The sequence below is a fragment of the Pygoscelis adeliae genome, unplaced genomic scaffold (genome assembly GCF_000699105.1).
Source record: "Pygoscelis adeliae isolate BGI_AS28 unplaced genomic scaffold, ASM69910v1 Scaffold7, whole genome shotgun sequence".
Classification (NCBI taxonomy): Eukaryota; Metazoa; Chordata; class Aves; order Sphenisciformes; family Spheniscidae; genus Pygoscelis; species Pygoscelis adeliae.
Genome location: NW_008825268.1, coordinates 1,633,910 through 1,650,781, shown reverse-complemented (window position 1 = coordinate 1,650,781; position 16,872 = coordinate 1,633,910). Strand labels below are relative to the sequence as shown.

Genomic DNA, 16,872 nt, shown 5'->3' with positions numbered 1-16,872 from the left:
ATCCCTCACAGCGCTTCCCACAGAGGTACAGTGACTCTTGCATATTTAATACAAAAAGAACAAACAACCTTTAAGTAGAGGCTTCTCCAAAAGCGAGTGCTTTGCAGCTTACAGATAACTGTGTGGTTGGGGAGCGTCCCAGCCAGGTGCTCTTTGTCAAAGTTTCAATAAGCAGGGCCTCAACAGCATTTCTCCAGCTTCAGGAATGAAGATAGAGATCTTGACTCTCTTGCAAGGCACGGAGGGAACTTGGGGCACCCTGTCTGAAATCAACACAGCACAGTTATGCAAAACATGTGTGCAACTGGCATCTCTTGTGTAATCCTGGCTGTAATCAACCTCTAACCACTCCAGAAAGGAAGGAGGGGCAGAGGGTGGAGAAAGTTCACACTTAGATCAAATAAAAAATGGGAAAATATCCAGAGAGCTTTAGTCAGGTGAAAACACAGTTCCCTCTCATGGGAAACCTCCAGGACAAGTTTCCTTGAACTTCACGCAGGGTTATAAATAGGAGGAGAGTCACACAGAGTTCAGTACAGGTTCACTGTAAAAAAATCTAGACATTCTCATTTTCCTTCTTGAATGATATCCATCAATATCTTAGCTGTAAGCCAGTTCATAATTACAGGTTGCTGAGAGCTTGGGAGAATGTATCAGTAGCAGCTTTCTGCAGCTCTGCTATGGCGTGGTGTTAACTGGGTTATTTTTCTCCCCTTTAGTTTCTTTTGGCTTCCTTTCCAGATGGCAAAAAAACCTCTCTTACACTTTAAAGCACTCATACATTATCAGAAATGTCAGTGGCGGTTCTCCATTTTGCACTGCCCCATAAAACAGCTCTGAGATAGCAGTGAAAGATGGCCTCAGACCGCCATTTGATTCCAAGCTCAAACTTTCTCAAGCTGAAAGGTTTCACAAACTTCTTGAAGAACCGACAAAGGCCAGCTCCAAATGCTGGATCTCCTTTCCTCAGAGGCAATATGCAAACACTTTTTGCCCTTGAAAATAATTTTCTCAGGGGGGAAAAAAAAACCCACAACTTTTTTCATCCTTAGAGCTGCTGTGGTTTTTGCTGCTCAAACAGAGTGCATGCAAGAAGTGGTCTTGATTTTGCTGAGACGTGGCTTCATCAGGTCAAAACCATGTTCTCATCTCAAATGCACAAGAAAGCTTTCAGTCACCTCTTGGACCTCTGTTCTGCAAAAACCACTGCAGCTACCTCAGAAGGCTGCCTCTGGAGCAGGAGGACTCCTGATGCATCCCTCAAGCTTATTCTAATGCAATGAGACACCCAGCTCCCAAAGACGGTCTGGAGCGTGGCTGTGCAACGCCTGTGTTTACAGCTGCACCTTAAATTCTGGGTTTGTACATACATACGCCAAGTCCAGCATAAAAAAATTGGATTTGTGAAACAATCCCTGAGGACAAGGAAAACAAGGCCAAAAGAGACCCCCATAGCTTGAACTTAAAGGAGCAAAGGACTACATATGTTTAAATACCTAAGCTACTAGACCCTCACCTGCCAGCCTGTCCATAGTAGTTCTGGTGCAGAAAGACAAGTAATTCACATGAAGCTACCTTGGTGCTTAGGTACCTGAATTTGCAAATTGGGTCTTATATGGTTTTTTCCTATTTCATTTTCCCATCACTGAAAAATGGGTAACAACGAGGCAACAACACATACCCACTTCACACAGACTTTGGGCTGATGAAATAGATAGGGTTCATAAAAGAAACAAGACACAAAAATTGCAGGCTAAGTAGTAAGTCCTTTAGCATTGTTAATAATCACCTTACTATTGTGTCTAAGCTAATCACGCCAGTATCGGTATAATACCTCAGTGGTTATGGTAACAATACAAAGTTATTATTCCTTCCACTTTGTAATTATCTCATTTCACTATTGCACAAAGGCTAAGCAAAACTAAGGAGATAATATGCAATGCTATGCAGCAGGGGCACCAGCAGCACTGGAATACTCTGCTACGTACTTACGTGACCTTCATTGCAGCAATATGCGTGTGCCTTGCAATCATTTCTGCATCCTGCCCTCTCACCATCATGACAAGGTTGAGAAGTGCTCTTTATTTTGATTTCACTGACAGGCAACTGAGGCAGAGATGAGGTTAAGAGGTCTGCATCTGTACTGGCCCATGTTTCCAAAGTGTAAAATGACTTCGTAATTTAGGTCCCTCATAAATGAATGAATAAGAGTAGCAAAAAGTTCAAAATTAGTGATAAAAAAAAGAGATTAGAGGATTGGAAGATAAAGACAGACTAGAACAGAATCAATGCCAGACGTACGACTACAGCCTATCACAGTGTAAACTGAGCACAGGAATTACTCACAGTCACAGAAGACAGTGTTAGGAAGAGCAATAATCTGCAGCAAAAGCAAGGATAGGTTAGGTTAAATATCAGGATGAGAGTCACAGCTAAAAAAAGCAGATGGGAAGTGGAATTGTCTCCCTAGGGAGGCAACAGAAACACAGTCTCTCTGGATGTTTAAAAAACAGGTTAGGCACGCTGTTTAGAAGGACTGCTGCTCTATATGCAGAAGTCTTATCACATTAATCTGCTTTTTTGATGCCTGTGAAATCCCACATATAGTACTGTGACAGAATAAAAGCCCAGAGGAAAAAGAAAGTCAGTGTCTCGTTTGCTCCTCCAAAGCAGGATGGCTGGGTTAAGAACTGGCATCACCCAGCAGTGGAGAAGTGTCTGTTTTCTCTCCAAATAGCAGCCCAGTAGGGCAGGACCAGGTGCTTCATTCTGGTTGTATATGGCCTGAGGCAACACGAAGAGGGACAGAATCTGGCTGATGATGCCAGGATGTGAATTGCTAATGTGGAGGGGAGACAGAAAACACGCAGAAAACTGGACATCAGCAGTCCTGTCCCAAACACACACTTCTATCTTGGCACAGGCATCCCATGAGGAAGAAAGGAACTGGGCTAAATTAATGAGGGATGATCCCATGTGAATCTTACACCATACTGATGCTGTCTGAAACAGGACCTTGTTACCCTTAAGTACTGTGGTGCTATCTGACCTTCTGGATAAGGTCACAACAGGTTCAGGATGTCTGAAGAAAAGGGCAAAGGACATCTTTTCCCCTCCTTGTGAGCACCTTGTTACACTGCAGAACTGAAATCTTCCCTGGGGAACTTACCCTCGTGGTGAAGCTGCAGTGTTGGGGCATTAGTACTCCATCTTCTTCCCCACTTTCGGGTGCAGGACTTACTACCTTAACAAAAAACTCTTCCTTGCCAAGGGTCCAGAGACTTAACCTGACACCAAGCACTCAATTCTGCCACCCTGTCTCATTAAGGAGAAGAAACTTGGATGATCAGGGAAAAGAAGTAGATGGCGCAACCTCCCTCCAGACCTGCTCTCCCCCTTCTGCCTGCTGAAGAAAGGAGGACTTGCTGGTAGACCTGCAGGTGACAGAGTCATAGCAAGGCCACGTTCCACCGAGAGACACAGCAAGAGGTACAAGACTTGTCTCACAGATGCCACAATAAATCTTAGCACCTACTAATCTTGCTGTGAACTGATATTTAGAACGAGGATACTCCCACGGTATTGGTGTCTCTCATCACTAGCAGAGTGGGTGAGTCTTCCTCTATTCAGCCAGTTTACAGGCAGCCCCCAAGCACTAAAGGAACAGGGCATCTCCTGCTGACACCAGGGCACCATGAGAAGCAGGGAGCCACACAGCGTCTGTTCCCCTGTCATCTCAATCACACACCCCGGTGAGAAGGAGGAAAAAAAAAAAAAGGAAAAAAGCTGATACCCAGTCCTAAGAGAGAGATATTCATGAGGCTGGTACACAGCACATCTACCTTTGCTCACCAGGACCACTTCTCCTGTTTCTCTGTCTTATCTGTCGGAAAGACATCTCCTGGGTTGAACAGTCAAAGATTGATCCATAACCACCACAGATAAGAGGGAACCTTTTCGGAATTTCAAGGCTTTTAAAAGTCCAACAGGCAAACAGCGAACACTTCTTGCTTTGGGTGGAACCATATCTTTTCACAAGTTCCCTCGAAAACAAAGCCCAAATGTACTTTTTCTGGAAAGATCATGATCCTACAGCATCTTTAAATCAAAGATGGTTTCTCAGTGACAGTTATGCTCTGTAGACAAGGCTTAGCATGAACACGCTTGCATAGTGAGATAATTCTGAGGACATAGAAGACGATCTTTTCATATCACTAATACTTGTCACAGTAGTGCTCTGGAGGTGAAGATGACCCCACTGCTTCAAGGATCAGGTTCCGATGGGGCTTTAGCAAAGCATGGGATACAAGTTGGCTCTACAGAGGATAAAACTTTAAATAAGGATACCTAGGGGATGAAACACCTGGCATACCAAACTCCTACCCTTGTACACATTTTGATCTTACCTTCCAAAAGTGCACATACAAACAATATGGAAAGCAGAATACCAGAGATTTTAGAGACTCTACAACACGAGTGAAGGCCTCTACGTACTGGAAGCATTAATGAGAAAGCAGAGCTTCTGCAGTATGGTGTACATGCTAATAACAGTTTGGAACCTGGAGTCCGATAAGAAAAACACAAAATGATTTTGTGACGAGGTTAATTCCACTGAGTTTAACTGAAACAGCGTAAGAAAACCTGAGAGGAAGAGCAGCTCTGCCTGATTAAATAGAGCTCTAAGTATCAGATCAACAGAATAAATGCCCGCTGGCTCATCACAACTGAGAGAAGATGCTGTTTGCTAACCTATTTGCAGAACTGGGATTTGTATGCAAAATATCCCCTCGCCCCTTCATATACTTGCTTCATTTTTCACAGATAGTGTCCTACTTGTTCACATTTGAGGTTTTTTTTCCCCCATTCACAATGCGTTTGAGTCAGTCCAGCTCAGAGCGTAATGTGAATTTCAGGTCCCAAGATTTTTCCAATTATGATGTTCCCATCCTCAAAAACATGGTTACAGAGTAGATGCTGGGCTTTTTGAGAGTAGAGATGCTAATAGTGGTAAAAGTCTCTTCAAGATGAAAAAAGCAGTTTAAAACATTGATTCTTCATTGTTCTTAATAACCATCCTTGCCACTGTTTCAAAGATTCTCACTGGCTTTTGACAGGCAGGACTTCATACACAGCATTGTGTTTTTCAGCACTGTGCTTGTTCATCCAATTTTTCAGCTGGACTGAGACACTCACAGGTGGAATGACTCTCCCAAACATGTATTGAGTCAGGCACGTCATCAGAGTTAGGAACCAGATTCCTTCTGCCTCTGAGCACAGTCATGCACACAGATATCACTTGTCAGTTGTGCTGACAACAGCCATACAATTGCAAGCATGTAGGACATCTCGAACGGCTCACTACCACACAGGAGGAGCTGAGAAGAAAGTCCTTATGGAGAAGAAGAGATGAGAAAGATAGACTTGCAAACCAAGAAACATAAAAAGAGTTACTAAACTACCTTTCCATGAACGGGGCATTTACCTTTCTAATTATACATGCCTTTTATCTTGCCCACTGTACGTAGTTTGCTAAGATTGTGCTTTTGGGAGTTTTTGCCTAAGCCTTTCTTTTCAAAACAAATGCTTCGCTGCTTTTCTTCTGCAAATAAAATGATACCATTAGTTCAGTGCTGTTGAAGAGCTGGGCAGTAACAAACAATGTGCAGCAACAATGCAGGAAGACAAGAGGGAGGATAAAGCAAATATTTGCTAAAAGCAGAAAATGGAAAAAAAATAATTTACTAAACAGGAAAGAAGTATCTTGGAAGCAAATTTTAAAATGTATTGTGAGGAAAAGCTTCTGTGACAGGAAAAAATAATGATCTGACTACCTGTTTTTTAGGCAGAAATAAACAGTAACACTGCTTTCATATATGAATAACACTTACATACTCCCACAGTAAGGGAACGTGATTGAAGTTGCCAAGATAAAGACAGAAAAATCAGGAAGTTCCAGAATTAAGGTTGCCTGAGAAGGCTTCATGCGGCCAGTCTGTGTGTATGCATGATGAGACAGTCTTAAAAATCACAAAAATCACAAAATAATTTGCCCACAGGACCATCCTTGCTTAGCGCAAAGGATGGATGAATGTTTCTCACTTAATGAAAACCTATTCTGTGTTTTGTTTTCTCCTCAGCAAGTGATCCTATCCCTCATTTACGGCTTACTGCCCAAGCCCTGCTCTGAAAACTAATGCACTAATGTTTTCTATGGGCTCTTCCAGATTGCTCATTATTGCAGCCTTGACTTTTTTTAAGAACTATCAAAGCATTTATGTTTACAATAGCATTATGAGGGGAGGGCTGACTTGGCTGCATTTTAGACACAAGAGAAATTCACATCAAAACATAACCGCTAATTTTATGTGCCCATTTGAGGATGCCTGGCTTTTCAGGGTAAAACAGCGTCAGGTTGTACATCATATCTTTCAAAGTACAGAGGTCAACATCTAGGTGCTTTAACCATCAGACTGATCTGTCAGATCAACTGTCTTCCTTAAAACTTCTGCTTTTTGTTCATTAATCACCTACAGTAGAGTTCGTCTTATCTGTTTTGTATCTGCCTTTGTCTAGTTGTGCAATTCTAGAGATGCTGGAGAAGATGGGCACGTCTCAGGGTGAGATAGCAGGTACTCTGTGACTGCCATCAGGAGTTTTGCCTGGATGTTTTCCTCTAAAAACAGCAAAAGCTGTGCAAGGTGAAGCCAATCCCTGCTGGTTTGTCAAGTGCATCCTGCAGGAGGGGGCTACCGACTTTTGCCCCAGCCCTCCTCAGCCTGTCCTTACACTCGTGTCCTGGAAGCCCAGTCAGGCACCTCTCCTGTATCATCTGTGTTGTGGAACTATGGAGTTAATTCTGAAAACAAAACCTGAAAGTCCTGTAAGTACCTTTAGGCTCATGCCCACTCTTAGTGAAATTCTGTGCATGAATCTCTCCCCAGGCATTATCCTACTGATGTCCTGAAGGCATCATTATATTCCTGAAATCAAAGAAGCTGCATGTGGGAGGAAAATATAGACACGAAGTTCATCAGAACCCCATATGTCAGTAAAAGGTAAATAATCGCAGGAGTAAATCACTGCAAGATAAGTCCTTAATTATTTAGGGTCAAATAGCAGCAGCGTTACAGATGCGAAGTAATATTTGTTAACCACCTATCCTGGGAACACTTCTATAGAAAGATATTATTCCGTACAAGAAAGAAAGGCAAAATGTGGATTGTGATGCTTAGAAACTTTTTCAGATAAATAGGAAATAATATTAAAAAGCATGAACAAAAAATCTATCCAAAGGAAAAGAAAAAAAAAGAAGCTGTCACAAATTAATTTTTTTTAAGTTAATAGTAGTTTCAGCTATTTCAAATATCTCTGGGATGCTTCTGCTAATTTATGTTTGCAATTACATTTCCTTATTTTTTCACCTTTCCTGTCTTACTGTATGAAAACCCTGCACTAAGCACAGGAAAAATTGACTAACTGGCAGTAGCAAGAGGGTGTAACTAAGTGGTGACACAAACAGAGTGCTTTCAAATTCACAGATCAAACTAGCTTGAAGGAAAAAAAGATATAAAAAAATTCTTCAATTCCTTTCTTGCATACTCTGCCTTCCATAAAACCCAAGTAGTTTAAAACCTTCTTGGGAAGGAAAAAAGAGTGGGTTTTCTTGATTAATAGCACTCTCTTTTTTAAGGAGGAAACGGACATACAACATAAAAAAGGAAATTGGTCTTACATTTATGAAATCATGTGCCAGATTCTCAGCTGGTGCAAAATAGCAGTACTTTCCTTGCTTACAGGATGTAATTCCAATCTATATCAGCTGAGGATCTGATCTAAAGAGCTTTCCTCTTATAAATATAAAAAGATATTCAGACTCACCTCAATTTAGACATGAAGTGTACCAGATTGAAACTGCATTGAAGTCTCATATTTCAAAATAGTTTTCAACCTCTTCTTTCTATATTTTATCTGATATCCTCTTTTATAGCCAGAAATATAAGTCAGAAGATGTAAACATTCAATGAAGTTCACTAGATTTGCTATACCTCCAAGGTCTACTTACGGACTTTGATGTGTGCTTTATTAGAGCAGAAAGTGCTTGCATAGTACACTGATACAAAACTGTTTAAAATCTCGAGGGAACATCTACCCATCTTCTCCATGAACCAGGTTCACACATGTATGCATAAACCAACAAAGCTTGCCTATATGACAGGGACAGAAAGACACCTTAACTCCCACGTTCACGTTCAGATTGGCACTTCACCATCGTGTAGGTGGGTGCTAGGTTTTAGGGCAATATCCCAGGTTTTTAACTCTTCATCTGTGAGTGCTACTCTAAGAATTGTCTTGGAGAGTGTTGTGGGAGCACTTGTCTGTTCCTGCTGGCCCTCTGCTGAAAACTAGTAGCTGACTGCTTAGAGGGGTGATGCTTACTCCACTGAAAACAAAACATAAAATTACAAATTAAGCACAGCTGAACACACCTATGTCAGTTAGGGAAGGAGCTCCAGGGGAACTTGTGTGCCTAAGCAGCTTAGGTGCCTTCTGAAAATCCCACACCTTTACAGTTCATCCTCATGCAAAAAGCAGAAACATCAGCCATGTACTTTTCACACAGGAAGAACAAACAATTTCTAGCAATGGCTGTATCTAGGTAACAAAATCTATATTCATATTATGAAAACAATCTTCAACCGCATGTTCATGTTTTGTAATGTGGGCTATTTAATGTCATAACTCCCTTTTTTATTTTAATTGTGAATATTTTTATCGTGTTTTCTTTTTTACTAAATTTGAAGTTGAAACTACGGTTATGGTCAGATATGTGAAAATTACAACTCACAGTTCCACAGACATTTTCCCTTCTGACTTTCAGATCAAATACTCTCAAGCTGACAACTCTCAAGCAATTCTCTCTTAGCCTAGTCCCACACTTGCACTCCCTTGGAAGCTCATGCTTTCTGTCAGCAGTATGTTTGCATCAATACAACCTCCTGCGTACTCCAAAGCCTATCTGGAGAAGCTTACTAGCTTATCCTTTCTGATTCTTGGAAATGTCAAGGCAACTTTGTATCCTACGACCAACCTACTGCTCATAAAACAGAAACCTCTACTGAAGTGAGGCTGACCCTGTAGAAGAAATGTGTATAAAGAGTCAGGAAGCCCCTTGATTACATTTTCATATGCAGAGTTTCTGTCTGCGGCTGCACTTCAACCACGGTGTTTCAGTAGTCACACATTTGCTAACACCTCGAAAAAGTTCATCTGTAATGCTGTCACTTGTAACCAGTCCAATTATCTCTGCTCATTCAACAATGAAAAACACAGTCTCCTATAAATGGCCTGGATACAGAAGTTGAACATTCGAGGAGATAAAAAACGCAGCAAGTTAAAATCTTACTCAAGAGTCCTACACAAATGAGTAAGTGGGCAGAACGCAGCCCCTTGGTGTGGCGTACAGGGACTAGAAACTCATCTGATCCCGATCATCAGGGCTACCAACGCGACTACTAACATGCAGTTATGTGACAGGTATTTCTTTAGAACATATCAAGAAACTATATCAAGTAGACTTGATATAGACATGGTACTATCAAGTATCAAGGCAAGACAAACCCAATCTCTCTTTGACACCTTCTGCTCTAGGGTGAGTACTGTGGCTTAAGACATGGATTAAGACTTTACAGCGAGATGTAACTGAATCAAAAATGCAATTAGGAGTATTTTGAAAGATGAACAAGTATGAACTCCACCAGCATATGGCATTTATTAGATGAAGAAATGGGTACAAACTGCAAAGCAGGCTTCCAGGAGCACAGTTATTCTTTGCGACCTTTGGAATTTCAGAGCCACTTTGAGGCTGAGAGTGTCAACACAATCTGCCAGCGAAGCCTGGATATACCCAAGGAGACATTCAAAGGCAAATGTGATAGCATCAGCAGAGGAGCTCAGTTACGTAAAAGGAGAGGTGTGCCTAAACCACAACTTTTCTGATGTACATCAAGGCTTTCCCAAAGTTCAGAGCTGCGCTATCTGAAGAGGATGGTACAGACCCAGAGCCACCAGGAACACAGTTATGTTCTCAATCCACTTCATTTGAACGGTAACGACAAAAGAAAAAACAAGAGGGAAGAGAAGACAAGGCGGGCTCACCAGAGTGCGTCCTGAGGTGTCCTGTGAGGGCATCCCTCCGTCGGCAGGCATAGCTGCAGAAGGGACATTTGAACGGTTTCTCCCCAGAGTGCAACTTGATGTGCCTCAGCAGGTTCCCCTTCTGGGTAAAAGAAGCTCCACATTGGTTACAGTGGAAGGGGCGTTCACCTGGAAAAGAAATGGAAGGGAAAGACTGTCAAGAAACATCAGAAGATGCATGGAGCCTGTTCTCCCTCTCTTTGTAACACTGCTGTCTTACATAGGTACAGTCCCCACCACCACCATCACATGGCACTTGCTAAAGTCAAAGGCCGTTTCTTTTGCACAAGGTGCAAAGCCTCCAATAGTGATTTGGAGCTCTTTCCTTCTGCAATATCAGCTTGAGGTGATTAACGCAGCCTGATTTTCATAAAGTTCTCCACCTTGGAGGTTTTATCCTTCATAAAAAATGAGCTCTGCTCAAAATTTAGATCTATAATCGTGCTTTCGTGGTATTTATCTCTATGGTTTTGCACTTATTTTTAGTATAGGTGCAAACCATATGAGTATTTAGAACTGATCATAACAATTGGACTTGGACAGATGTTAGGGTCTTTGCTTCAAACCAAATCTTTTGCTTACATTATACTTTAATTGAAATCCCTTTTTGAAGGTTGCTTTGCATTGCTAGAGTGGTATGCAGAGAATCGATGCAAGTAAGGATCAGGCCCACAAGCTTTGGGCAGTAGCAAACACTGAGAAAAATCTTATGCCATTAAACTATGAAATAAGCAAATCTGTGCTCTAAGTAAAACTAATTGAAGACTTGTTTGATGGGGAAAAAAAAAAAAAACAAACAGAAACTCTACACCCTACCCTCTCCCTTCACCCCATGCATTCAACACACACACATGCAAAACTTATTTTGATGTTAATCCTTCATATTTGCTCTGGACAGTGGGGAATGGGTCCATAACAACAAACATCACACTTTTTTTTTTATATTATTATTATTTAGAGGAAAACCCCTGACAAATTCATACAGGTTTCATGAAATATTACCAAAACCATACTCTATGTCAACATTTGTTGAGGACAGTCAGTCTGTTCCAGCATTCATGGGCAGGCAGTCAGCTCTAATCACCTACTTATGTATGTCCCATCGAGTACAGTGCAAATCAATAGGGCACAAGCATATACTCATGCTGGCCACTTGCCTAAGCGCTTAACTGCAGCTGGGCTCTAGATGCTGAAATGTTTTCACCAACTAGGACCCCAGTTCAACAAGGTCTTGAACATCAGATTTCAGATGTAAGTAGTCTCATTCATTTTTTCAGCGTATCACCTGTTACGGAGCCTTGGTCAATGCCTGAGGGGACTTTCTGAGGTTGAATTCACTGACCTGAAGCACAGTTCTAGTGAAAAAACGAACGTGTTCTCTGATCTGTCACATCTCTCCAAAGCCTTTTTCAATTGCTTTAAAATGATTACTCCCTTGCTGCACAAAATTAATGCTATGTTTTTATCAAAGTAGTTCATGCATCTAGTGTAAAGTCCAACATATGTCTGTTGATTCAAATGGAAAGAGAAGGAGGAAGAGAGCTCTTACGGATGTCCACTAGCAATTCTTGCTTCAGTGGTTAAAATCACTGCCAGCATTACAGTCCTACCAGGAGGGCAACAGAAGGCAGGTGTGCCATATATATGCCATACCTCTGCAACTTCACTTCACGTGTGTGAGCTGGAAATTACATCCGAAACCACTGCAGATGCACTGAAGAAGACACTAAGGTTCCTACAGTCTTGCCAAGAACATTATGGAGTAATGATAAAAATCAGGGCATAAAGCTCATCTTCCAATACACTGAACACGAGCACATTGGAATTGATAAAGAGTTTGTGGTTTCCCTTTTAAACTCCCACACTATACTTAAAGGATCAGATTAGTCATTATCTTCTTTTATATCATTTCAAAATGTCCATAACAGAGATATGCAGTAGAAAAATATATGTGTTTTTTTTTCTTTTTTGTTTTGCTTTCGCTGTCTGAGAAAACAGGCAAAACCCCTTCCTTTGACACATTTCTCAGTATTTAGGAATGATAGCTTCAGTTTCAGGATGACAACATTAAAGAAGGTAGTGAGTTTCTTACCAAGTCTTAAGTATTTCCTTTTACTCCTGCTGTATTTAAAACTATGCAGTTAATATGTTTTATCCACTACATCACCTGCAAGATAAGCAGATACTCTGGAGGCCACATATGAGCAGGTATTATTCCTCGATAAACTGGCAGCTGAAGAGATGCCTTTGGTCAGGAATTCAAATAATCCCTGCACTAAAGTTCAGTGGCAAAGATGACATGAAAACACTCACCACAAAGTCACCAATAGTCTGTTCCTCTCTTGCAACAGATAGAATCTGCTACAATAATAGCACATTTTACCTTAAATAACCTTTGTATCTATTTAAAGCCAGCATGCATTCATTTTTCCTACTGGCTTAATTCTGCGTAAATAACTGCTTTGATCTGTTTATTACACTTTTGTCCAATCATTTGATTCCTGCTCCTTGTTTAAGCTGCAGGCTTGTGGGTTGGCCATTAATTTTAGTCACACCTTCGCACTATTGATTAGCAGCTTCTACATTTAGCACAGCTGATCTGAGAGACCATTATCCAATAGAAGGGTGCACAAAAAAAGTAAAGACTGAAAAATAAGAAAATTTTGCTGTTTTTCCAAGAACTCTGCTGCCTGATGCCCACTCCAGATACTAGCAAACCAGCCTTCTTTATCACTTCAGTGCCTTGAGAAGACTGTTTTCCAATTATTTCTCCTGCTCTCTTTTCCCAGTAGGTTTGTAAGCAGTTCTCCAGTATTATTATTTCCTAATAACAAAATAAGAACCTTGACACCCTTATTCACTTCCCTTACCCTTCCGTGAAAAGTAAAATTTTTTATTCATAGGCTGAAATTAATCACACTTCAAACTAATCATCCACTCATGGAAAGTCTTTACCTAAATACATTCCTACTCTACATGGCAGTCCCTGTCTGTGTTTAAAATGTTTTCCTGTCTTTGGGGGTGATGGCAGCACAGACATACCAGAAACGATAGACCTATTAAACAAATGGCATACACGACTACAAAAGGCTACTGATAATAAGCATGGTGTGTATTTCACAATTATAGCTGTCTATGTATTTACTCTTTGACTCTATAAACTTATACTGATTTATTAAAATAAGAACTCCTTATAAGAAGGACACGTACTGAAATGTGACTAAGCAAGCTTTTTGCTTTTCAACACTGGAAACTATGTGACTGCAAAATATTTTTAGTCTACTTTTAAGTATCAAAACTTTTCTCTATTTTAGAGCTAAACCGGGGCAGAAAAACCTCAAGCCTTAGTGATTAAAAAAAAAAAAAAAAGTTTCTGAGTGGAGAGAGGGGGAGGAACAGCTAACCAAACAAAAAAGATGTTTCTTTTCAACTCCAGATTTAAGATCTAAAGCCAGACAAAACCAAGAGTGCCTAAAAAGCCTTGTTCTCCAGCGCAGGGAATTTAACTATCTAAAGTTACTTCAGGAATGGACAAGGCAAGGTAAGCCGGAGCTGCAAAGTATTACCTTTCGTAAAGTCTTAGTAAGAGGGGCTTACACCAGGGAACAGGCCTGATAATTAAATAAATAAATAAATAAATAAATCCATGGGGTTTTATCATTTACAGTTAAATAAAGTATTAATTAAAAGGTATGATTTCAAATATTTACCTATAAATTACAGTAAAATACTGCTGAAACTTCACAGTTCATTGTTTAACATGCATCCATTACAGCTATATCTCCTCCAGGAAAAATAATGAAATATTACGGCTCTTTAGCTACACCAGTATCTAAAGTACATAAGGTAACTTGCTGTTGTGTAAACAAATACTGAGATGAAAGGTGAAGTGGACCAATGGAGTCAGGGTTATTAGCAAGACACAGTCCTTTCGTAAGTACCTTTAATATATGGCAGCTGGCTGAAGACTTCATCGCACAAGCTATGAACGCTGTCTAGCTGATACAACCTGAAACCAGGCGAATAAACTGATTAACTTCCTACTAATAGCTTTCATATTTTACCATGTATATGTCAAATGTTATTTCAAAAAGCAAACCAACTCCTTTTTCTGCTTAATTGAAAGCTTCGCTGCACAATAACTCTCCTTTACCGCCTTAGCACAGAAGTGCTGCACAGAAGTTTCAGTATGAGTTATCCTTCTTCGAATCTCATACCGGTGCAAAATACATCAGTGAAATTTTCTGTATCAAAACAGAAATCTAACTGAGGACAAAGAGCCTGCAGACCTCACAACCAAGGAGACTTAGATTTTCATAACCCTTGGCTGGTAACTTTTGTCCCTTTGAAATCAAATGGAGCAACTCACAAAATAATACATAATAATGTTCTCATTAACAGTGAGGCCTGGTTATTTCTACAGCAGTGCTCAGGTCCCTTCCTGGGAACGTTTTAATGACTCTTTTTAAAAAAATGCTCATTTTAAAGTCTCTTCACAGTAACAAGAAAAGCCAGGATAGAGTCCTTCTAAATATAAGAACCAGGTCCAATGAGACTACATTTAACATCTGCCTGGTTAAATGTATATCTAAGATCTCAGCCTTTTTTGTTTGGCACATACTTTTGATTTGCAAAGGACAGCTTAGGTACTTCTCAAACAGGGTTTTTTTTTAACCTCTTAATGCAAAATTACTGTGCCCATGCTGCCATCAGAAAGTATTTGCTCATAATAATAATATTTTCACCCTTCGGTAGTAGGCTTTTTGTTAATATTCAGTCAAAATGAAACATTTCTCCTGATTCATCAGATGCTGCAACTGCTCTGATTCTGCTCTGACCCAGGAGCACAAATGAAATACTAGCTGCCTTACCAACACGCTGACAGGCAGTGAGTTGCAACCTGCCTTTACCCAAGCAAAATATAGAGCAGCAGACTTTGCTCCATTTCTGTATCTGTTGTTCTAGGGACTATCTAGTCTGCATACCTACTTACTGTTCTATCAGATTCACTTAACAGGCTGCACATCACTTGAAATCAGTGATTTTACTAGGGTTTTTTGTTGGGAAAAACCTACTTCCAGATAGGTCAATTTATTATAAAACAGTAGTGACAAATCTCTCATGAAAAATTCCTGGGAAATGCTGGGTGATTTCCAAGTGTCCTCTGTACACAAATTTATGACCATATTCTTAAGAGAGAAAAATCATTTAAGTGAACTGGTAAAAATATCAGAAGAGTTTAGCTACTCAGTACTGTGAGTAAAACACATCCTTATACAGAGAGCAATTTTAAAAAACCTAAGCTCTCCTTCCTTATGCTTAAGTAGAAAATGAGACTTTTGGAAAAATGAGAGTTAGGAACCTAAGCAGAAAATATCACGTTTAGAAATTTGGACCTACAATTTTTGATTCAGTGCCAAATCGATTCCTATTGCAAGAGGTAGGAGCCTGCACTAGGTTACAAATTAAACCAAATAAAACCTTTCCACTAGAAGAATAAGACAGGCAGTCCAACACAGTTAACAGTAATTTGTTAATATGACCATTTGTTTAAATTTGTTCCTGGTTAGCTCTTTGGGCATAAAAGTCTTTTGTACTCAACAGCACAATTGGGTTTTTCCTCATTTATTAATTGTGGCCCGAAAACTTGAACTCTGCATGAAGAAAAAAAATTAAATAGCATTCAGAGTTCCAGTGTTGCATATGTTCAATTATAATGCTATGGATGCTAAAGCAGAACTTGAAGATTTCCCTCATGTTTGATTGAACTACCATAATGTATCTCATTTCACTGACTTTATGGTACTAAAATGCACGTGGAGTGCAAGCAAAGATCTGAGACCCTCCTGTGGTTAGCACCCCAAAAAAGCCTGAAAATAACCTATCAGCAGCCCAAAGTGAGAATGGGGCAAGACTGCTATCCCCACTGCCTTCTGCGTCATGCCCTGTAACCCAGGAACCTGGCTTTCCTGTGCGACTGTCCTGCTGCATCCACACAGAGAATGCATTTAAGCTCTGGGTGTTCTTAAAACAATGAGGATGATCCCAATCCTCCCTAGAAATAAAAAGTGTTTCAGAATCCAGCAGTGGACTAGATAAAGAACTGGATGTTACGGTGGAGAAAAAAAATCACAATTCACAGTGCAAGGGAGAACAACACGTGGACCTTGCAGATCACAGAGGCAGCAGCATGGCTGTACCAGCAAATGGTTTTTGCTTTGCCAAAAATGAGGAGCGAGGAAATTTTAATTCAGGCCCACTAGCAGAAAGCCTTATCTTCTTCCTTTCCCCTTCCCTCAGCGTCCCCAAGCACAAGCCCCTGGAGTATCCAGTGGCAATATTATGTGACCAGTCATCTCCTGCACTAACAAAAAACTCTGATAAAGATGTTGCAACTCAGGGCATGTGCTGTAGAATATGAAATTTGGACCAAAAGAAGATATTATGGGAAAAGCGGAAAATAAATCAAACCTGACACACGCTATTTTTCTGACACAAGGGCATGACGTGTGAGGGAGAGGCTGGGGGGTGGTTATCCCGCTCACTGAAGCAGGGAGTGCATCACACTTAATTCCCACATTGAGCATTTTATTTATTTTCTGTCAGCAATGACAAATAAATAGAAAAGCCTTCTCCTGATGGCCATGCAGATTACAAAAACACTTCACCTGAATTATC

At 40.4% G+C, this 16,872-nt stretch overlaps 1 protein-coding gene across 2 annotated transcripts in view; it reads right to left on the bottom strand.

The window, feature by feature from the left end:
- Window positions 1-16,872, bottom strand: part of IKZF2 (IKAROS family zinc finger 2 (Helios)) — a 109,567-nt gene that overhangs the window by 28,986 nt on the left and 63,709 nt on the right. For both annotated transcript variants that reach the window (XM_009329643.1, XM_009329644.1), the window contains exon 4: window positions 10,156-10,323. In XM_009329643.1, the coding sequence (XP_009327918.1) occupies window positions 10,156-10,323 (168 nt within the window). The remainder of the gene's footprint in view (window positions 1-10,155; window positions 10,324-16,872) is intronic.